Source organism: Pelodiscus sinensis, chromosome 24, assembly GCF_052426305.1.
Source record: "Pelodiscus sinensis isolate ZL-2025 chromosome 24, ASM5242630v1, whole genome shotgun sequence".
NCBI classification, from domain to species: domain Eukaryota; kingdom Metazoa; phylum Chordata; order Testudines; family Trionychidae; genus Pelodiscus; species Pelodiscus sinensis.
Window position 1 is genome coordinate 6,080,694 of NC_143075.1, and position 23,845 is coordinate 6,104,538.

Below are 23,845 nucleotides of genomic sequence, written 5' to 3' on the forward strand. Positions count from 1 at the left end.
TTTAAGAACAGGTTAGATAGACATCTGTCAGGGATGGTGTAGATGGAGCTTGGTCCTGCCTTGAGGGCGGGGGGCTGGACTCGATGACCTCTTGAGGTCCCTTCCAGTCCTATTATTCTATGATTCGCTTATTGGATAGTCATCTTGTCAACTATTTGTTCACATTCCCACCCAGCACAAATGCCCCTTCATGCTGGAGGCGTTTCCAGTGGTGAAGTAGCAAAGTCCATGACCAGTGGAGATGCTGAAGCAACCCAAGACTCCTACAGCTGTCAGAAGGAAGCCGGCACAAGGATGATCTGCAGGCTTTGTGTGTGTGTATATGGCTTGTGTGTTTCTTGGTGTCCAAGGAACTGGAGTAATTAGATCCCCTGATATGGATGTTTTGCTCCTTGCTGTTCACCGTTTACCAAAAAACACAAACACAGACAACCTAGGCATTGAAACAGGCACCGATACCAGCAAATCTGCATCGCTTTAGTCCTCTGCATGCAATTTGTGACACACTTATTCCTGATTTCTGCAACAAACCCCCTCCTGTACACGCGTTAATGGGATGTGTGGTTGTGTAATCCTTACTGAGTGTGTGTGTGTGTGGGGGGGGGGGGGAAATCTGTGTTTAATGTCATCAGAACAAAGGGAGCGTAACACTTCAAAGGTCTTGTCAAACTGGGAGAGGGAGGTGGACAAACCAAAATTTCTGCAGGAAGGGAGTTTGTAGCCAGGGCCGTCCTTCGGATTTATGGGGCCCTTCGCAATACTATTAAACTGGTGTCCCTGTGCCTAACAACAGGCGGGGGGTCGTGGGGAGATGGAGACAATTCTTTAGAGATGTGATTTAAAATCTTCAGCAACACGGTAATGAAATAGTTTTAACACCAATTTTAAACTCAGGTCCTGTGGACTCTCAGTAAATTCAGAAACTGGCTTCACTGCCACTTGAAAGGCTCTTTCACCGGTTTGATGTTCTGCCAATAGCTCTGGCAGGCTGTTTACACTTCTAAGTTAATTAGATCCTCTCTGGAGGAAACAGCCGTGGAACAGGGATAAGAGGAGGCAGTAAGGCCCAGTGGTGCCCCAAATTTTCAGGTGCCCTAAGTAACCAGGTATTCAGCATATGAGTACGGACGGCCCCGTTCGTGTCCATGCTCTCTAACCAGCATGAGAAAGAAAAAGGGACACACAGACAACTGGATTATTTGTGCCTCAGTCTCCCATCACAAAGGACAAGTCACTGGCCAAACTCCCGCCATATAAGGACAGTTTTGAGGAGGAGGTCAAAAGAGCATCTTGGCAGACAAAGATCTGGATGCCTTCTCCTACACGTAATCCAGGTATCGGACCATTATTGCAATGCAGATGATAAAATGTTCATGACAAACTACTTGCAGTTCAAGGTCCAGAAGGCATCTTCACTCCACCAAGGCTTTATCTGTGTCCGTACCAGCAGGGGTTGTTGCACAGTCAACTGTGTCTGTAGTCAGACCAGTCTTCCCTGGACAGAAGTGTGTTCAAGCCAAGACAAGGAAGACCCTGGTCGTGCAAGCACCTTCAAAGGAGGCCATAATGATGCAGAAGGTGATGCTAACGATGCTGACTAGAAGAGTTACCAGTGATATGACACTTCCATGACACCCGTACAAGTGTATTATCGAACATTAGGCCTGCAGCTTGACTGGATCGAGCCGCCAACGCTCAGGGTCTCCTCCAGTATTGGGGAGCCAGTGTTGGTGCTCCAGCTTCCCTGCTACCCCACTGCAGGGCTGGAGCAAACAAAATCCACCAGGCTGGGCCCCCTAGGTTCTGGTGCATGCGGAGTGTCTTTTTCCTTCTCAGGGGCCACATCAATGGGAGGGGGCTTCCTCTCACTTCTGTGCAGCCCCCGACTGATTTTTCTGTGGGTCAATGGCCAACCCAAAAAAGCTTCCTGGCCCCTGCTTTAGTACATTGCTGGGATGCTTTGGCATTACAAAGAAATCCAAAGTTATGTTTTGAAATAATGAAACCATAATCATTAATAATAATAATTTAAGTCATTAAACAAACAGAAACAAATTTAAATTTCAAAGTGCTCATTTTAAAGGGATGATCGTGTCATTATTTCCCCCCCATTTCTATAGTAACAGCACCACTTGCCAGCTCCACATCCTACCTCCCAGCCACAGGATGCTTCCAAAGGAGGGATGACATGCGTTTGTGTGGAGAAGGCACATGAAGCCCAAACTGGAGGCATTTGCTGCTCAGCTGTCAGCCCGCTACTCTCAGTCTCCTCATTCCCACTCTCCACAGTGTGGGTCAAACTCTGCTCTCATTGAAACCTTAAATAACTCTCCTGTCCCTCGTCTGCCTAGAATCCTCCTGCACAGCCTAGGACATGATCCACCTTCCCAGAGTCATGTGAGTGCTCAGCTCAGCTTGAGTCTAATCACAGGCCTCAAGGAGATGAGCTGGAGCCACAGACCTGGCCTGTCACATTTCAGCTAAAGAAAATCCTAAGAGAAGGTGGCTAACTCCTGAGGTATGAGAGATAACTTGAGAGCCACTTAGAAACCACATTCCATTTTCTAGCAGAACAGTCTCCTCCCCTTGTACCCATGGGACAGTTTTCTGAGTGCCTGGAATACTGTTGAAATTAGCACCGGTTTCAGTTTACACTGAGACCCCCACAATGGAAGAAGTGAAAGATCACGAGCTCTGGAAAGCCCCAGTCTGAGCTACAGCAGCAAAGCTTCCATACAGGCCTGTGCCGACCTGTCCCCAGATAGAGTCAAACATAAACGCAAACAGCAAATACAAACCAACAAAATATGAGGCTACAGCAGCAGCAAATTCAATGCAACACACCACAGCGAGGTGCTGCCCAGTTAGAATCCTCAAACACTTCCCCATGCAAATGGCAACTTTGGGGTAGGATGATTTGTTTTTCTAAAATCAGTGTCCATTAAAAAGACATAATGGACAATCTACATAACCAAAGGTCATTCCACTTAGATCCACCCAGTTCCAGGCTGAGGATCAGCTGATGAGAACAAACCAAAATTTTCCAGCCGTGTGTTTTCCTACTAAATTAAAGGCAAAAAGCTACATTGGCCAGATCCATTTTTGCTGGGCTTTGCTGTCTCCACCAGGTGGAACCAAACGGCTTCTCAAGCGCAGGTCGAGCTTCTCAAACAAAGGACAAAGTCCGACTCAGGCAGGCAACAAGCGTTTCGTCCGAGTCAGTCAAAAGGAGAAATGTAAAAGGTTCAGCTTCCCGAGATCGTATTATCGGTCACAGTCGATTCCCACAATCCCTCCCTTTACCGTCCCCTGCCCCCACATTTGCACCCCAAACCTCCCACAGGATTTCTGTTGTGTGCGCTGGCCAGGCCCAAGCTGGTTGGCTCTGGAATATTTCCGGACTTTTGGGGACCCACTTACCCAGAGCATGGTCCTGGGAACAGACCGAGTGTGTCTGCCTCTGTGCCCCAAGGGCTTGGAGTCTCCAACCTCCACAGCTCAGCGAGGCCTCCGACTCCCGACCACTGCCAGCTACCGCACGTAGTGAGCCCGATGCCACTGCCCTGTCCTCGGGGCTCTGCCCCATGGATCCATCGCCCCCTTCTCCTGGGAGCCCCCTGGGCGCTCCAGCAGGACACAATTCCACAGTTCTGGTCCAGATCAGGGTCCAAATCCAAGCCCCACGGCCCAGCACCAGACGAACAGCGAGCTCCGACCTCCCAGCCCGACTACAGAAAGTGAAAGTGAAAAATGCAACAGGAACTTTCCAGCGAGGCGAGTCTCGAGTTGAATTTTTAAACACAAAGATCATTAAAATAACCCCCCAGTGCAGCGGGCAGCAGACAGTGTTAACCCTGCAGGCTCACACCGAGGGGAACACGGCTTGTGCTGCCCTGGGCTTCATTAGGATTTTTAATCCAGGTAATTGTCTCCATAAAAAAACACACCTGCTGCTTGTCCCCAGCAAAGCCCCAGCCGTGTGGAGTTAAGAGCCCCTCCGCCTGTTTTTCTTGGGCCCCGGCTGGCGATGTGAATGCTACAGGCAAGTCCGGCTCAGAGATTCCTGTGGCTCCAGCTCTGTGGGTCAGGGGTGGTGGGATATCCCCACCATAGCTCCACCTCCCCTTGCCTCAGACACATCAGATGTAAGGGGCACTTCTCTTGTGAATCACCGTAGGTGGGGGGTGGCCTGGAAAGGATCATGACACAGCCTCTCCTGGACCAGTGGCCTGAGCAGAAAGCTGCAGGCTGGGACTTTCTTTCCAGACTGGAAAATTTCAGTGGGGGATGTGGAAATGCCCGTAGTGATCCTGAGTGACGCGGCCTCCCCCTTGCAGCCCTGGCTCATGAAGATGCACTTGGACAGTGGAAGGAGCAGTTCAAGAACAGGCTGAGCTGCTGCTGACTGGTTGTTGAATGTGCTTTGGACGACTGAAAGGACGATGGAGGTGTCTCTATGGCAGGCTGGGCCTGTCCCCAAATGCTGCTGCTTACACAATTTCTGTGAGAGCAAAGGTGAAGTTTTTGCCTGTGGGGGAAGAACCGAGGACAGCACTTGGACACACAGTTTGAACAGCCTCTAGACCAGGGCTACTCAACATGGGGCTTCGGACTGCATGCTGTCCACGGTGCAGTTTGGGTTCATGCGGGACTTAACACACGGCCCGTGGGTGGGATCCTTTGAACGTGGCCTCCACTGGGAACACGCTCCACAATGGCGAGGCATCTCCCAGGCGGGATGAGCACTGAAAGACGCAAGCGGACGGGCTGGCTGGAACAGACGGGCACAGAGAGTCGGCGTTTCTAGCCGCTAGGGACCATGTGCTGGGAGCACCGGGGCATTATGGGAAATGCTGGCTGCTTAGCCTTGTGGGCAGAGCCTGAGAGGTGCTGACTGACTCAAACTGGCCACCTTTGGATCTGGCCCCACAGCTTAAGGCTTAAATTTTGTATTCATGTCTGTCAGTGTGAAATAAGCTATTTGTATGTACTTTGCATGTATATGCAACCACACTTAAGGAGTGCATAGGGTGGCCACCTATATCAGGGAAGCTCTGAGGGGCCACGCTGATAATGGGGGGGCCAGACATTTCTGGGCGGGGGGGTGAGTTGCTCACCTGCCTCTAAGTGAGACGTTCCCATGGATCCAAAGGGTTAAGGCCAGAGCGATTGGTGTGGGTTGTTTAGTGCAAAATAAAAACTTCTGGGGAAACACACAACATTTGTTTTTCTTTGTTTCCAAAAACCTCACAGCTGTGCTAACGGCCACCTGCTACAGCTGCTTCCCTGGGGAGTGACATGGAAGGGGAAGAAACCATTTCTGGGTTGTGGAGGTAGAGAAAGGGTTGCCGGATAGAGAATTGGGCTTTTGCAGCCATGAATCAGGGCAGGGAGGGGATAGAGGGATGGCTGCTGGGAAAAGAATTCTGATGGGAGGCCTTTGGTTCGAGTCGCTGTTATTCATTAGGGCTATGTCTACACTGCAGGCTTTCGGTGCAAAAACGGACATTCTTGCTCAAAAACGTGCGGCGTGTTTACACTGCACGTGCTGTGGAACAGAGGGCATCTTGCACAAGAAGGTGGTGTGGATGGGCAACAGAAACCCCGTATGGCTAAAATGGCCATCAGAACTTTCTTGCACAAGAGAGCGTCCACACTGCCATAGATGTTATTTTGGCCTTGGAAAGGGTTCAGAAAAGGACAACTAAAATGATGAGGGGTTTGGAACAGGTCTCATATGAGGAGAGACTAAAGAGACTGGGACTTTTCAGCTTAGAAAAGAGGAGACTGAGGAGGGATATGATAGAGGTCTATAAAATCATCAATGGTGTGGAGAGGGTGAATAAAGAAAAGTTCTTCATTAGTTCCCATAATATCAGGACTAGAGGACACCAAATGAGTAGCAGGTTTAAAACTAATAAGCGAAAGTTTTTCTTCACACAGAGCATAGTCAACCTGTGGAACTCCTTGCCAGAAGAGGCTGTGAAGGCTAGAACTATAACAGAGTTTAAAGAGAAGCTAGATAAATTCACGGAGGTTAGGTTCATAAAAGACTATTAGCCAGGAGGTAGAAATGGTGTCCCTGGCCACTGTTTGTCAGAGGCTGGAGACGGATGGCACAAGACAAATCGCTTCATCATTGTCTTCGGTCCACCCCTCCTGGGTACCTGATGCTGGACACTGTTGGCAGACAGGCTACTGGGCTAGATGGATGTTTGGTCTGACCCAGTACAGCCATTCTTATCTTCTTATGATGCTCTTGTACAAAAGCACATAGCAATGTGGGCACACTCTTGTGCAAGACCTTTTGTGCGAGAACTCGTGCGCAAAACAGTTCTTGCACAAGAAGCCTGCAGTGTAAATGTAGCCCAAGACTATACTCCGCAGAATGCCACTTTGGTCCTGAATACGTTTTACGTCCCTTTTTGCTGCACTCTTCACACCGAGCATGTGAGCCGGGCCAGGTGAGCAATTGTTTGACTGAGGGATTTTCTCCTTCTCCACCACTGGGACGGATGGATTCCTTCACACAAGGCACCTTGGTAGGGTCAAATCCTGAGGGGAGGGTTCCCAGGACTCCACCCCACAAACGAACAGTTAGTGCTGCTTTACCTCCTCCATTTTGTGCCTCTGCTGCCTGGGTGCCGGTCCCCTCGATGCTGCCCTTGAGTCTCCCCCGTGAAGATTATCGCTGGTCGGGGCAGACACACTCGAATGGGGGGCAGCAGACAATGGATGAAGTTCAGCTTGACTGAAACACAGAGCGGCTGATTCTCCTTGTGCCTGCTGCAGCCATTGGGGCAGAGGGTGACACAAGGTTCTGGCCCTTTGAACAAATCCCTGCTGATTAGTTAGTATCTGTGCTGTGGTATCACCTCGGGGTCCCAGTCATGCACCAGGGCATGGTGCAAGGTGCTGCAGATACGGAACCCACAGAGTGTCCCTTCCCCCACAGGGCAACAATCTAGGCAGGAAACAAGAGGCACCAGATACAGACGGATGGACGGATGGATACGCAAAAGGGAACACTGAGACAATACCGGTTGGCGTGATGGGCTCTGGTCTTACCACGCCAGCAGCCTAATCACTGTCAATCAAGATGTTTGTCAAACCGACAGCGATTTTTGACACGGTCTTTGTGATACGGCAAAGGCGAGATTTGAGATGGGAAGTGTCTCAACAGCATGATCCTCACAGGCTAGCGAGGGAAACCGAGGCATGGAGACAGTGATTTGCCAGAGATCACTCAGGGTTTTTTCGACTGTGGAAAACCTCGTTTTACAAGGAAGAATGCCTTTTTTTGAAAGTCCTCTTTTGAAAAAAGGCGTTATGTCATGCAAACTGTGCTTTTTCAGAAGAGAGCATCCAGACTGCATGGGTGCTCTCTTCCAAAAAAGCGGCCTGCTTTTTCGAAAGTACTGGCTGCAGTCTAGACACCCATTTTCGAAAGAGGTTTGCAGTCTAGACGTAGCCTCAGCAAGTGAGTGGGAGAGCTGGGAACAGAGCTTTGGAGTCCCAGCTCCCGCTGCCTTGGCCGATTCCTTATGCAGCACACAGAACTGAGGCCCCTGCAGGGGTCACTGATCACAGCACGGGCACACAGGATCCTCATTAGCGTCCTGCCTCTCCCTCGGCTCCCACCTTCACCGGGGCATTCAGGGTCTGTCTACACTACAAAGTTAATTCGAACTAATGGACGTTAGTTCGAATTAACTTTGATAGGCGCTACACTAGCGCTCTGCAAGAGGCGGGCACTCGCCTGGTCCAGTGCAGACATCGTGGACCTTGTCCACGACCTCCGCACTAGACACAGGAAAGTGGCCGGCTAGGGAAGGAGAGCTGCCAGCCTGGCCACCCAGGAGCAGGTTTGCATGAAAATCAAGGTGGTCCACTGAGACACCCGACCCTGAGCCCTGAGCTTACAATGGCAGTACTGGGTCAGACCAAAGGTCCATCTAGCCCAGTAGCCTGTCTGCCGACAGTGGCCAACCCTAGCGACCCTGGAGGGGATGGACCGAAGACAGTGACCAATCCATAGATTCTGTGGAACATATTGATTCATTTAAGATTTTTACTTCATTTGATTCTACATTTTCTTTCACATATAGTGCCACTCCCCCCACCCACACGACCTGTTCTGTGCTTCCGATATATTTTGTACCCCGGAATGATTGTGTCCCATTGATTGTCCTCACTTGTTACCAGATTTGCCCAATACTCTGGGGTATGCTCATTTGTTAGGGTTACTCTGATGGGGCTGCTTGTGCTTACTTGTGCTCTCCTATGGAGCTGACTCTCCCTGCTTCCAATTCCCCCTCCCACTGGAGCTCTCCTGCAGGAACTATGTTCCTCAGGATGTGGTTCTTCCCACCTTAGCAACACTCACATCCACTAACAGAGCACGCCTGAGAGGACTGAATATTCAGCACTCCCAACTGACCCCTCCTTTGTCCCCGGACTCAGGAGGCTGGTTTAACAGCAATGCCACACTGCGCCCTCATGTGCCTTTGGACTCAGCGGGCTGGATTAAACAGCACTTTAAACTGCCATCCTCCTATGCCCCCAGATTCAGCACTTCCCTATCCCCGCTTTCACAGCACAGTCATTCACTGGTAAACCACACAATGAGCAAACCCCACCTGATTTTGGGCACTACAGGGATCTTTAGCTTGGGTACAAGAAACGTTGTTGCAGAGCGAATGGGGAAGCCAAAACAACACCCCTTGAGGAAAAGTGAGCAAAAGAGAAAGAAAAAGAGAGAAGCAACCAGCTTAATAATGAAAGCTATTTATTTCTGGGCAGTGAATATATATATAGAGACAGACAGACAAACAAACACACAAAACAGTTACAATATTAAATCTAAATTGAAACGGATTACAAATGTTAGGGCTAGCTAACCATATAACAGTTTACATAGGGCAGAGTCAGGACGCTATGCTTGGGGGGAGAGGGGTCCAGAGGGCAGGAGACAAGCAGAGCAGAGCCTTCAGCACATCAGACAGGAGATGAAGAAGTCTCAATGGTTACAGTTTAAATCCAGGTATCTGTAGCCAGACAGGAACCCCCCCTTGTAACATCAATTTTTGCTTGCCTGGAGCATGCAGGGCACACAGAGCAGAAGGCCCAGGCTGCTGTGACCATGAATGGCTGTAAACAGAGATACGCCAATTGCTGACCAAGAGGCTGCCAAGGAGTGCCCTTGACTCAAACCCATATTGATACAAACACACAGCCATCCGCGGGGGGAGGAATCTCTCGCCCAGTAAAAAAATGTCTAGTACACACAATTTAGTTATCTCTCTTGCAAGTGTAAATTAACTTGAAACTTGCTTGTAAGAACTGGCGCCACAAAACGGACCAGTACAATTTGGCATCTTAGATAAGAAAGAGGATACGGGCCCCAAGGGCATATAGATGGGTCCAGCAGCGCATTTTCTCTGAGTGTCAATCTACCATGTATCTGCTGGTCGGGTTAGGTGTTTGATCTCCAGAGGTTCCAAAGGGGACGCCCACCTCGTATTCGTCTTTCCTAGGAATTGAGAGACCGGCCCTGGCCTGACACGCTGGAGTCGAGAGGCACAGAAAGGGGTAAAAATTGTACCTGGATGTGGTCCTTTGTTTAAGTATATATATACATAGTGTTAGAGCTCTTTAAAGATTAAGCTGTCACTTGGTACCATTATTTCTATTTTCTATCTTTACCTTTTTCCTGTAATCATTGTTAAGACATATATATATATATATATATATATTTGCTAGCATTTAAGAAATAGAGCAATAGCCATTGTAACCATATGATTTATAAGCTTCTTTAATAAACCTGTAACTGTTTAAGCTTTAACCTGACTCCTTCAGTTGCTGTAATAGAACCAAGCACAATTTAAAAGAACTTCAGCCGGTCATAAAGGGACAGACATAGGGAGAGCTTGGGCGTTTGGATCTGTGTCACTCCCAGGTGACAAGATCCGTTGGGGCACCTTTTCAGCCTTTCCTAGGCTGCCCGCTGCGAAGGAACCCCTGTGTTCTAGCAGCTAAAATCTAAGGTGTAATAAGCTCTTCCTATATAACAGGGCGTCTGTTGGCCTGCTGGCCACCCTCTGCGATGGGACCCCGGTCCTAGCAGTAAAGACACGGACGTTAAACCTTTTCTCAGAAGCATACACACACACACTGCCCTGACCGTCGGCTGACAGAATCAGAACACTTTCTTGGGCAAGGGTAGGAGTTTTTATAGGGATAGGACAATAGTTTGAAGAGAACACTGGATTTGTTTATGGGTAAACAGAGGCGAGACAATAGAGACTGATCACATCTGGTGATGGGTAATGTTTCTTGAAGGAGCTCACAAAGCCACAGTTTCAGTATTTTGGATGTCAATAGGATCCTTTACTAGAATTGGTCTGATAATGACTAATTTGGGTGTGAGCAGGCCTGGGTTCATTAGCATCTGGAGCAGAGATTTTCCATCAGTCAGTGCTTCTGTGCTTTCAGTATCCCATAGTTCAGTGCGGTTCCTGCTTTGGAAGAGCTGGTCTCCATTCTGTATGCTAATGGAGATGACTCTCGGTTCTATCTTCAATGCAGATGAGGCTGGGGTGTTTCCTTAATTCTATCACCCTTGTCTGAAGCAGTTTAGGTGGGTCTTCCCCGGCCCTTTCATTGCTTTGTCTTTGATTCTAGCAGAGGCCTGGGGGAGGGAAATGGTTTTCCATGAGTGTCACTCCCTGGCTCCCCAAGAGCTCAGGGCTGGTAGGTAACACACTCCACCAGGTTTCTGTGATGCCTGTTATATCAGTATCCTCCTTTAACACAAGGCACTCTAGTTCACCCGTCTTATTCCTTAGACTTCTAGCATTTGTATACAAGCACTTTGTCGCTGTTTATTTGTCTGCCCTTTTCTGATGTGTCAAATTCTTTTTCATGGGAATGTTTTTTGTCTGATCTGGCCCATACTTTATCCTCTTCCATCCTCTGAGTCCTTCCTGCACCCAGTTACCTTCCAGACTTTGCACCCCAACCCTGAACTCCAGCCCTAAGCCCACTCCAGCACCCTGACTTCCTCCTAGACCCACGCCTCATATTGCATCCTACCTCCTGTTAAGTCCCCCACCGCCTCTTGCCCTGGGGCACTTCTTCTATTCAAAATACTGCCCAGACCCTACAATCCCACCCCCACCTCCTCTCCTGCCTGGTCTCCCTGCCCCCAGCCTCGGGTCCAGCATGGAGCCCCCTCCAGCACTCCAAACACCTCATCATCACCCCCAACCCAGAGCCTACAGCCCCAGTCGGTGCCCTTACCCCCTCCCGCCTCAACCCACAGCCCCCGCCCGCACACTGAACCCTCCTTTTTGTCTCCACCGTGGAGCCTACGGGGCCCCACAATGCTAATTAGTATCCCCAGGGCACTAGAAGAGTTAATCCAGCCCTGTCTGGCGATGATGGAGAACAAGAGAATCCGTGGCACCCGACAGAACCTGCCAGTCAAGCTACCGTTCAGGTGAGCGGGAGGTCTGGGTAGGAGGCTGGTAAGAAAGACCCCAGGAATCCTCTGGCAAAACCCTTCCTGCCCGGAACGCTGGGAACCCAGAGCGCCAGCCAGAGCCTGCTACTTCTCTGCATGTTTCCTTACGCACACATTAACGGCACCTTGTGCCGGGAGTGGCAGGGTCGCTTGTGGCTTCTATTCGGGTTTCATGCTCCAAAGTCCAGTTTTGCTGCTTGTTTAATACCCAGTTACAGGCAAATAACCGAGAGCCCTGAGGGAGGGGATGGCTGGTCTTTGGTTACTGCACGTCCCTCTGCCAGACTCTCAGGGGTTGAGTAACACGAGGGCACCGTGGAAATACCCATGAGGGGAAGGGGAAGGTCATATGTTTCCAGCATTTTCAGTTTTCTTTTCAGAATGAGAACTGCGGGGGCAGGGGATTTCCAAGTACCTATGGGCGGGGGAGGGGCGGATGATAGGCATTACATGTGAAAAGACTCTGGGGGGATACAGGGTGTTTCTATGCACTGCAGCTGCCTCAGCTTCGCACCCCTTCATGCCGCCCTGCTGGGAGGTGGGAGCCCAGGGAAGTAGCAGGGCCATTTGCTGCAAAGAAAAGCTGCCGGCTACCGTGAGCTTGTGCAAACAGAGAGGAGCTGGGCTTGTGCAGCCCTGCCCTGGTCAGATTCCAGCTTGCATTGATGAGCCAGGGCTCGCAGCCAGAGGGGCTCACGCCCCACGCCACACGCCGATGTTCTCCTGTGGCTGGCGGGATTCGCACCTCCAATCCCCTTCGCACGGATCGCTAAGTCAAGTCGTTTTCAGACAGGAAACCGGCCCGTTTTCTACCCCGGGGAGCCACTGTCGATGGCTCCTGGGGAGGTAACGGGAGTGCCCAGGTTAACGTGCAGCTCACGGTGCAGACTGGGAGCAGTCTCTGGGTAAGGGGGCAATGGGATGGGCTCCCATTTCTCCCCCATGGCTACCAAGCTGCAAACAATGCCAACTTCCATGCCACCGTTCATCTACATGGCCTTCCCTCCGACGCTGGCCTGCCCAGCCCCTTGGAGCGGAGCAGCCTGGGGGCTGCTGTCTGTTACCCCAGCTCTCCCAAGGCTGGCAGCTCAGGATTTCACAGCGGTGCAGACCGCCCTTTGAAGTTAAGGCAGGGTTGGGCTGACAGACCACGCAGGGAGGAGCCAGCCACATTCTGGGAACCGCAGATGAGCTGAGATAATTCAATGAATTAGCTGCTGCCTAAACATGAACCTGGCCAAAGTTCACCAGCAAACAGCCAGGAGCACGGGAAGACCTGGTGCGTGGAGCCTGCCACTGGCGCACGGAGCCTGACTGGCAGCTCGCTCCTGTCCCTTCTGCATTCCTGGAGAGGGACCCGCCTGCCTTGGGCCACGCCTGAAAAGTGCCCTCGGCCTGGCTCGACTCATTGTGACAAACCCCGACCTGCACGAGTGGTTTCAGCTGTTGTGACTCAGTCAGCCTGGAACGTGCAGTCCCCAGAGGGCAGCAGCCAGTTGTGTGTCTGCGAGAGCACGGGGGTGTCTTTTGGGACTTACAAACCGCCTGGCACCTCCTGACCGCAGGCGCCCGCTCAGCCAGACACGCACGGCCAGGGAACCGTGGCACGGGAGGAAACTGTCACTGGGGTGATCCTGCGGTTATGTCGGGGGCAAGGTGCTAAGCCTGTTGGAATCCCAGGGGATGGTCGGGGGCTAATTGGGTCTGTGTAGGAACAAAGAGCTGGGCTGTTCGTACACGGCAGGGGAAGTAGTGACTCGGTAAGAGCCCTGGTGGTCATGGCAGATAATCACCCGCACGTGAGCTCACCATTCAGCACTGCTCAGAGGGCCAACGTGCCCCTGGGATGCACACAGGGCCGTCCTTAAGCTTTGTAGGGCCCTACAAGGAGTAGGGGCAGCCACACAACATGCTGGACGGGCCCGTGTTGAGGGCTGCAGGGACAGGAGTAGAACAGGGAGTCAGAGACGTGGGAACTGAGAGCAGTACTGCAGCACCCCACGTTTTATGTGGGGTCCCAGCTGCCACCCCCTTTGTGCCTGAGCTCCCAGCTCCAGCCCGGGGTTCTGCCACTGGGCCCGCCCCAACTGTGGCCCCAGCCCCAGCCGCCCCCAGCTCTGTCCAGGTCCTCCCTCCTGGAGGCATGGCCCTGCTCCTGGTCCCAGCGAGGCAGAGCAAGTAAGCAGCAGCTGGGTGCAGTCTGTGGAGTCCAAGGGATGGGGCCGCCAGAGCCGGCGCTGCCTACCTTACCTGCTTAAGGTCTCCTCCGGTGGTGGCCGTGGGCCTATGCAGCACAGGTCACAACTAAATTTGGGGCATCAATTGTGCCCTATGCTGCACGTGCCTAAGAACGGTGTCAAGGCCCCTTTCCCCACCCCGGCACTTCGAGTGCACAAGGTGGCAGCCCACGAGACTGTACAATACTTTGCCACTGACGGCTTGTGTTAAAACTCCCCAAGCTCACAGATCCCCTAGCTGTGGCCTAGTACAACCCAAATGCAAAACCCCTTTGAGAACCTCAGAAGATGTACCTGGGAATTCCTTCCTGTGAGGTGCCCTCAATTTCTCTTACCCGCCCTCTGGAGGAGACTAAACCCAGCTGCAGAGCTAAGCTGAAAGTGGAAGTTTGGTTTCTCTCGGTAGCGTGGCTGTGCAGTCTAAGGCATGTGCACACAGAAGGCAGGTGGTTCTAGGACACAGCAATCAGATTATGTTCCTAAAAGAGTGATTTGTATTTGAAAAAAAAGAGAACACACTTGGTAAAACGTTGCTGGGTGTTACAGAGCAACTGAAAACAGGATTGAAAACACAGAATTGCTTCCCTAGGATTCTGTCGTGGGGAAGTAAGATGTGCTCAGCCCAGAGAAGTGAAAACAATCCCCTAAAAATAAAGAATAAACCTGGCTGCCTGACTAAGCAGTCCCTATTCTACTTATATAGCTGGGCTACATCTAGACTGGCAAGATTTAGCGCAAATACTCTAAACGCAAGAGTTTTTGCGTTAGAGTATTTCAGTAAGAGAGCGTCTATACCGGCATGTGCCTTGGCACAAAAGATTTGCTTTAGCGCAAAAGCATCTGTGCCAGTGTAGACGCTTTCTTGCGCAAGAAATTGATGTTACCTGTCTACACTGGCCTCTTGCACAAGAGGACTTATCCCTGAGTGGGAGCGTCAGAGTATTTGCGCAAGAACCACTGATTTCATACAGGAGAACGTCAGTGTTCTTGTGCAAATACTTGCGGCCAGTGTAGACACGCGGCAAGATTTTGCGCAAAAGTGACCGCTTTTGCACTAAATCTTGCCAATGTAGACACAGCCGAAGGGCTGCTGCTTCCAATGTCCACACTCTGTTTTCATTGGCTCTCCTGGCATCCTGCCAACTTACTTCCTCCTTCCCTCTCTTCCTGGGGTGTCTCTAGGACTCACTGTTTACAGGCAAGTCAATTTGGAATTAGGTTCAGAGAGTTAATTACTGAGGAAAGATTTTAGCTAACTGAATGGCTGTAGTGTCCAGAGACATGGTGTCCTCCCCATTCACCACAGCTGGCAGAGAGGTTATTTTACCTCACTATCGGTCACTGGTGCGACTGTTGCTGGAATAGCGTGTCTAGTTGGGGTGCTTACAACACAACGGTATCGATAAACTGGAGAAAGTTAAGAGAAGGGCTACAACAATGATGAAAAGATTAGAAACAAGCCTGATGGTGACCAAGCTCCTTTGGTCTCTCTATTCAGCTTCAGCAAGAGGAGGCTAACTGGTAACCTGACTACAATCTATACAGACTGTCATGAAAATTGGCATAGGAATATGCCTATCTCAAAGATGCTTTAAGCACAATGCATCATGTAACATCATTTTTAAAGTTAGAATATAAACATTCAGCAGATTCTATTTGTGTGCATGTATCATTCTTGTATGTGAAGTTAGAAATATGAAGTGTGAGCCTCATTTATTAATCTAAAGTCTTCTAGTGAAAGCCATTAGTGGTACTTAATGAAACTTAATGGCCCAGTGCTCAAGAAAATAATCTGTAAATGGTTTTTTTCCCCGTATGTCCAAACTGTGGATGGTCCTAAAAAAACATGTGACCATGCCGCCTGGTGCTGGAATCCATCTTGAATCTGGTATTTTTCCATGGGGATGAGGAGTGTAAAACAAAGGATTCCCAACATGGGGGAAGTCTGTTTAAGGAATGGACAGAAATCAGTCTTTTGTCTTCAGCTAGCTTTTGACATTGCCTCCCTACCCTAAGAGGATACAGATGAAGAAACCTGGAAATAAAGAACTCTAAAGACATAAAGAGCTGTAGACCAAGGCGAGAGAAAAAATCAATTCTGTCTTGAAGCATTTTACCAGAAATAAGGATAAGAGTGAGTCATATATTTTGAGAAAATTTCTCTTAGGCTACATCTACATTACAGAGTTTTTGCACAAAAACTCATGGAGCATCCACACCTCAAGCATGTTTTTTCACAAGAAAATGTACAGTAAAACACAACAGAGGGCTTTTTGCGGTGTAGGTATACCTCTTTCTATGAGGAATAACTCCTTTTTGCGCAAGAGTTGTTGCACAAAAAGGCGTGTGTGGACGCTCAACAGGGGTTTCTTGTGCAAAAAGAGCACAGGTACTCTGATGGCCATTCTGTGAATGGCCATCAGAGCTTTCTTGCGCAAGAGCATCCATGCAGTGTGGATGCTCTCGTGCACAAGAAGTTTTTGTGGAAGATCTCTTCCTCAAACAGCTTCTTGTGCAAAAAGCCTGCAGTGTAGATGTAGCCTTGGTGTATTAGGCTCAGGGGAGCCGATAGCCATGCTGGGCCCCTGGGCAAGTTGGGGGGCAGCTCTACACTCCCAGAAAGGGCAGGGCTTCAGGAAGAAGGGGTGTGGCCAGCCCTCAGTGCTGCCTAGACCACGGCACCCACCCTCCAGTCCTGCCTGGAGCACGCCGCATGTGCCCGTACCTCCCCAGGCAGCCCTTATAGCTGCCCAGGCATTGCCATGGTTCTCTGGTGAAAATTTACTTTGATCTGTCTGTTTTTACTTGTAATCATGTAAATCCTACTTTTTATACTGAATAAAAACATTTTCCTTTATTATCAAACCCGGTGTAGATCATGGGGGAGTAACCACCGTGCATCTTTCCCTTGCACTGACAAACAGGGTGAACTTATGAGCTTGCTGTGTAAACCGTCCACTCAGAGGAAGACGGATTTATTTCAGGGCTTGGTGCTCTTGGGGCTGCATTCCTGGTGCTGACAAAGCCCCACAGCGGAGCCCTCCCTCAGCTGAGCTGGGTCTGTGTCCATGTGGTTCTGCTAAAGGCCTGCTACCCCAACCCTGTGCTTTGCTGGGGAACGCCGGAGCTTCTGGCCCAGCAGGACAGAGTGGTGGGGAGTCCCAGAGGGCAGGTAGGCAGCTCAGTGGCAGGACGAGCAGCACACTGGGCGACAGCTCCAGGGGGACTTGTCACAGGGTCGGTATGCCCGCCCCACTTGGAAGCGGACAACATGGCCTCAGACCCTGTGAGTGGGACTCAACCCCACACAGGTTACCAGGCCCCGTCTCTGTCCCCGTCCTTACTATCTGGATAACCCAGCCAGGGCGCCTCAGTCGCTAGCAAAGCCTCACTTGTCTTGCTTGTCCAAGGCCACCCAGCCTTGTCAGTAGCCTTGTCAGGAGCCAGAGTCAGTAGCAAAACCTACTTCCCCCAGGGCCGTGTGGCCCAGCAGCCAGTCGACAGGGTAGCGTTTGGTCACGGGGCAGTGTGGCCTAATGTCCCATGCTGAGGGACTGTTGTGAGAAGGGGGTGGGGTGGCAACCCCAGGAAGAGGGGCCCAGTCCCACCCAATTCCACTGGGCCCCAACCTAGGGCTCTATCCGTGGTGGAGTGATCCACCACTAGCTCAGCCGGGAATCGCACTGAAACACGCCAAGCTCACTCAGGTGGGAGATATCACTCAGACACCCTCCCTGAGTCACTTCCTACTGTCCCTGACAGCAGGGCTATCCATGAAGCTTTGGGATCCTCAGGCTCCGCAGCACAAGTCACGCCATGTGGCTCTGCCAGCTCAGGAGTTTCCTCCCAGTCTCCTGGATCTCCAGCTCTGTTAGGATCTGTGGCTGGTCCACCTTTCGCGCTCCTACTACTGGTCCTCCCAGATTGAGCTGAGCGGCTTCCCTTTATACGAGCCCAGCACTTCGCACATGCTCAGTAAAGCCAGAGGGGCGGGACTTCCTCCATCTATAGTGTATTGCTACCCCCTTCCTGCCCAGTGCCGGGTATGCTTACCCCGTCAGAGGACTCCAGTGATCCAACCCATCCTATGTACCTACACAGAGACCATGTACTTAACGAGCTCGTCAAGCTAGCAAAGAAAGGTGTAACATGAACCGCTGACTGGCTGTAGAAGCTGGACAATGACAGACTGAAGAAAAAGGTTTAAGTTGTGAACAGTGAGCGTGATTAGCCATTTGGAAGAAGAGTCATGGTGGAGTCTCCATCACTGACAATTTTTAAATCAAGATTGTCTGTTTTCCTAAAAGCTCTGCTCTAGGAGTTATTTGGGGAGTTCTCGGGCCCGCGTTATACCGGAAGTAAGAGAGATTATCACAATGGTCCCTTCGGGCCTTGGACATTATCTGTCTAGGTTCTTCTGTTCCCAGCTGTGTCATGGTCACACACGCTTCGTCCTTCTGTGTCTTCCGTAAAACGGGGAGGATCATATTCTCTCTAGCCACTGGATCGTGTTCACTCGTATTTTGTCTGTCTTGTCTCATCAGCCTGCAAGCTCTTTGTGGGGCAGCCTCTTTGTATGTGTTTGTGCATCGCCTGGCACAGCAGGCTTCTGATCTCAGTAGGGTGCTAAGGATCCTGAAATACCAATAAAATATGGGAAGTAGCCTGACAAACTCTGAAAAAAAGACTTACGTTTCCAGAGATTGGTTTGGTGACTGGCCGTAGTCCTTGGAAGAGAACTGGTGTTTGGAAATGGCTTGTTAAAACTCGTTCGAGTGATTTCAGTTTGAAGCTGGATTTCCCCAAGACACACTATCAGCCTCTCAAACTGCAAAAGATTCTTGCATGTGCACCATGAGATTGATTTACCTGCAGATGTCTGTACCGTCACCTCACCCACACAGGAAACGTGCATACTTCACAGAGGTGCAAAACAGGCTGCAAACACTAATGCGAAGGCAAAGGCTGTATTTCTGGGGCTTCCTTTGGGGTGTCTTTGATGGCGTGTTCTTCAGGTGCATGGCAGGAAGGCGTGCAACTGACTGCCGTGTAGGAAACCAAAGGCAAAGCTGATCTTCAAAGGGCCAATCCAGATTTGTGTCTGAGCCCCAGGCTCAAAGGCTCTGAAGTATAGCAACAGCCCTTGAGGCTCCCTTCTTGACTAACTGAATAGTTGATGCAAACTGCGTTGACTATTCGATTAGCTGATTAATCTAAATTTAACATCCCTACCCCTCAGTCCACCAGCTTGCAGAACTTTATGAGGCAGATGCCTCCTGCTCTGCTCACTGCAGCCAGATCATGATGGGGGAGGGAGTAGTTAGATTTGTTCCCTTGAGTGGCTGGCAAAGGATTGTTCCAGTCTAGCCCAGTGCAAGCCTGGATCCCATTTACTCATTGTGTAACCTGTAGTCAAGACCTGATTTGGTGGTCGGGGACTTTCGCCCTTGGACAGCAGAACTGGCCCCACAGACTGGAGCAGAGCTCGCTCTGGGAGCCGACTCCAGCTCTCTTTTCCATCCTGATTCCGCAGCTCTCAGGACTAAGGATGTTTGTTAGTACTAACAAAGCCACCCATGGGCGCCCGTCATTGTGACTGTGCTAATACTGGCCCTGACACTGACACTCCCTGCGGCCTTGGGCAACTCGTTTAGCCAGTCCTCAGTTTCCCCATCCAGAACTGGTGATTATCAGAGAAGAGACGTTTGAATTGGTTGTGCCAAAGGCAACTGGAAATGGGCAGCCTGTTTTGATTTCAACATCTCTGTTCTGCCCACTACAACCGAGATCCCTAAGGCCAATTGTGCCCAGGGAATAGCACCCAGCAGAGACACAAGCAACATCTCCACCATTTTGCTTTCTTCTCCTCCTTCCCCGCCCACCCTCACCTTCGTCTCTGGTTCGTTATGATGTGGATTAACACAGTGCCTAGGGCAGCAATGGCAACTCAGGCTACTGAGTGGGCCGCATGAGTGGTCTCCTTCATCTCCGTGGGCCACAAGATTGTAACCAAGACAGTCTCCTGGGATAGGGCCGTTTTGCTCACTGCGCTTGCATGCTACAATTAGCAGAGGGAACCGCAGCCGCGCTGTGATTGGCTGCAGAGGGAGCGCCTGGCTCTCACAGTCAGCGTTGTGTGCAATCAGCACACAGCTCACTTCACTGCCCTGACTTTATGTGCTGCCCAGAGGAAGAAAACGATATGGATGGAAACCAGCGGAATCTGGCAACCCTGCACGTGGGCAACGGTAAACACGATGTCTCCCGGGCCACACATAGAACTTGCCCATCACAAGTTGCCCATCACTGACCTAGGGGCTAATCATGACCCAGTCCCTTCATGCCAGGCGCTGTATAGGCTGGGAACACACCAAGCCACCACTGGTCACATCGGCTGAGTCCCACTACACAGAGATGGACAGACAGATGGCAAGGGCCAAGGAAGCCATGAAACAATCAGAGGTGACAGGGTTGAACTGCAATCCTAGATGTCATACATCCAGCCATGGCAAAACCACCCTCCGCAAGCACCCCCAACAATGGGCTAGCTACTCTGCCTAGCAACAAGTCTCCTCTAGCCAATCAAAAAAACACACTCGGTTCCACTTCCTCTGCCAATTACAGCACCAGAGGAAGAGTGGTTTGTCGAGGTGCAACTCGGCCTCCCAATCACAAAAATACAGCAATAGGAACTATTGGGTTGGGCCCGCTCACCTTACTGTCATGCCTAGTCACACCTCAATAAGGCTACGTCTACACTGCATGGCTATTTTGGGATACCTCTGGTATCCCGAAATAGCAACCCCGTGTCTTAACAAGTCACCTGTTATTTTGAAATATTTTTCAAAATAACATGCGCACAATTTCGGCATCCCTGTAATCCTCGTTCCATGAGGATTAAAGGATGTCTTGAAATAGTGCGTTATTGCAAAATTTGCCATTGTATAGACGCGCCACATTTCAAAATAAGCTATTTCGAAATAGATTGAAAATAAGATACGCAATTTGCGTAGCACAGATTGCCTATCTCATTTCGAGTTTAGGGTGCTGTGTAGATGCACCACAAGTACTAAGACCTGGTAAGAACAGGATAGATGTAGCCCATCCAGGAGGCAAGTCAGGTGATTGACAGGCCAATATTAACTCTGCGAGGACTGAGGTGCTGCAGGCTTCCTGCCTTTCGCCTGACTCTGGGATGAGATGCAGAACCAGAGACTCAGGGTGAGAGGAGAGAAGTCACGTGACTGCCAGCTCAAGGATGGGGTTTAGCCCTCCCCTCTCCGACTTTGGTCCACGAGTGGTGATCACCAGCCGGACGGCACAGGCGAGAGAGGTTGCACAGAGCCTTGCGAGCAGAGACAAGTGTCCGCTTGGTGCAAGGGAGCCCGTGACATGATGAGGTCACACTCACACTAGGGAAATTCTCTTTGCAGTGGCAGCAGCAGAGCAAGATTGCATGACAGCACGCCCAGCCTGTGCCCCTCCTACCCTGTGCAACTCACCAGAGTCAAAGCACAACCCCCAGCATCCCTATTGAATAGGCCTTACCTGCTCCTGGCTCTAGCTGGGCACACAAGGCTGCACAGCTCCTCTGGGGAGTAGGCGAGCAGAGACATCCTTCCTCACTTGGGCATTCGGCTGTGTTTCCAGGACCATCACAACAACTGGCCAAGCAGCACTTCCCGCAGCTTCTTCCTTCTAGCTCTGCCCCAGGAGCATCTCTCCAGCCAGGCTTGGATTCCAGGAGGGGCTTCTGGCTGAGTTCCTCACAACAGCACAAATACCAAACATGCCCTGCCCTGCAGCCTCCATGGACAAGGAGCCAGGCTCTCACAACAGCAGCTTCCGGCTGCGCAGATACATCTTGACTGAAAACTCACCAGCTCTTTCTCGAGAAAGGCAAGAAACGGACAGGAAAGGGATATTCCCGAGGCGTGAGTCACTTTCCTGTTTGGGGAGCAGGCGAGGGAGGAGAGAATGAGCCTTCTCGATGCAGAACGGCTGCATTCTGAAATACCGGCCGATAGCAGGCGCCGAGGAATAAATGTCTAATTGCACATCGCCAGGGAGGGGTTTGCTGGAATCCACTGTGTGCTGCCCAGAGACAGCCCTTACATGTGTGTGCTTTCGCGCTGCTATTTATCGACCTAGCAGTGCCCTGTCCCAGCCAAGAGTTGGAAGTGCTTCACACACACTGATGTACACGCCTCTCTCTCTCTCTCACACGCGCGCACACACACACACAGGCACAGGAGGAAAAAGGCCTCAGGCAGATAGGAATTCACTATAACAAGTGTGGCCAACCTGAGCCTGAGAAAGAGCCACCGTTTACCAATGTACACTGCCAAAGAGCGACAGTAATTTGTGAGCAGTCCCCCATCAGGTGCCTCCTCTCCCCTCTCCAGCATCTTTTGCCCACCAGCAGCCCCACCGATCAGCACTTCCTCTCCCCTCCCCACACCTCCTGCCCGCTGCAGTCAGCTGTTTCATGGCCCTCAGGAGGCTGTGTGGGGGAGGGAAGGAGCATGGAGGAGGAGGTGGAGCCAGGAGTTGAGCACTGGAAAGTTGGCACCTGTGGCTGCAGCCCCAGAGTCAGTGCTGAGCAAGGAACCGCATATTAACTTCAGAAGAGCCACAGGTTGGCCACCCCTGCACTATAACATTGTCCTTTCAAGGCAGGGTATCCCAGCCAGGCAGGAGCAGACACGATGTGCAACACAACAGCCCCAAATCCTACTGCTCTAACCCCTCTGCTCCATGCTGAGAGAAGAGATCCCGGAGCTCAGACTCCTCACAATCCCCGCTTGCCTGCGGACACGGCTGGCTGGGCAGAGCAAGCAGGGAAGGAGCTGACATTCCCACTCTTGTGCTTTCCAGCCTGTGCGCCACGAGCCAAACGGGATTGAGGATTTCCAGCTTTTGGATGAAATATTTCACGTATTGATATGTTGCTGAAAATGACACTTTTTTCTGGGGGGGGGGGGGGGGGAGAGACCATTTTTTTACCAGCTCCAATAAAAATGTTATTCTGAGTCTTCAAAGAGCATCTCTCGCCTGCGGCTCTCAAAGCACCCGAACTCCCAACCCCCTGTGACACAGTGAGGTGCTGGTTTCTCTTTTTCACTGCCAGGCGCAAGCAGGGCCACAGTGAGGTGATGTGACTTGACCAAAGAGGGGGAGCAACGGAGCCAAGAGAAGAACCCAGCAGTCCCGATTCTCAGCCCTCGCCTCCAATCACAAATCAGTTCAGCCACAGGAGTTTCACTGCTGTGCATGATGCACAACGGAGCAAGGGGCAGTCAGAAACTGCTGTGAGACCAGTGAAAACATATCACAGGGAAATATTATTCAAAGCCAGTATGATTGAAGAGATCCATTTGTTCTAATTGCGTTAATCTGGTCTCTGACACTGCTACTTTCCATGGACTTCTGCAAATCCCTTAATTTTTCTGCCTCAATTTCCCCATCTGAGGATAATAATTATCAGGGGACAATGGGCCTGGATCAATCACAGCAGAGGCTGATGGCCTTTAAAAGTGAGCAGGAGAAACTGGGGCTGGAATTGACATTTGATGCAGCCAATTTACAGCAGCCGGCATGAACTGTCTGACTCAAACTAACGCAGGAAATATCCAGCTCTAAATTTTGGAATAACTATGTGAGCATCTACTCAGCAATATTGGACGGCTTATTCCGATTTCTGTCAACCTCATTCTATGAAGAATAACACTTATTCCGAAATAGCTATTTCAAATAAGGCGCATGTAGACGCTCCACTTCTGCTATTTCGAAATGGTCCCCACCAGGGCCATTCTAAGTGATTCCTCCTGGGGCTCTAACTTGAGATAGCACGTCTACATTAGGGGAGCCTGCCTCGGACTCATTTTGACGCTTCCTTGTATTGTAGACATGCTGTTTTGAAATAAGCTATTTCGGAATAACTATTCCGGAATAGCTTATTTCAAAATAACTGTGCAGTGTAGACATAGCCCCAAAGGGTTAAGTGTTGTTAATAAACCAGGAGTAACATAATCGAGGGCCTGGGAGAAAGGAGTTAAACAAAACTTGAAGCAAGTAGGAAAAC

General features: G+C 50.7%; 1 protein-coding gene and 1 long non-coding RNA gene across 5 annotated transcripts in view; one reads left to right on the top strand and one right to left on the bottom strand.

The window, feature by feature from the left end:
- The window catches only part of LOC102454721 (tumor necrosis factor receptor superfamily member 14), an 88,406-nt gene that overhangs the window by 20,565 nt on the left and 43,996 nt on the right, over positions 1-23,845 (bottom strand). Inside the window, exon 1 of one of the 4 annotated variants that reach the window (XM_075906679.2) lies at positions 21,310-21,725. The exons of 1 other annotated variant lie outside the window; for it this stretch is intronic. Coding sequence is in view for 2 of the 3 variants with exons in the window: in XM_075906678.2 (XP_075762793.2) it covers positions 3,421-3,429 (9 nt within the window). In the remaining variant the exon portion in view is untranslated. Of the gene's footprint in view, positions 1-3,420; positions 4,340-21,309; positions 21,726-23,845 lie in introns of those variants that run through there. 2 more of the 4 variants (XM_075906678.2, XM_075906677.2) reach the window with 2 other exon arrangements.
- On the top strand, positions 3,806-9,370 carry LOC149521714 (uncharacterized). The gene is made up of 2 exons (XR_016347816.1): positions 3,806-3,921; positions 4,338-9,370. It is a non-coding gene; the product is annotated as an uncharacterized LOC149521714 (long non-coding RNA).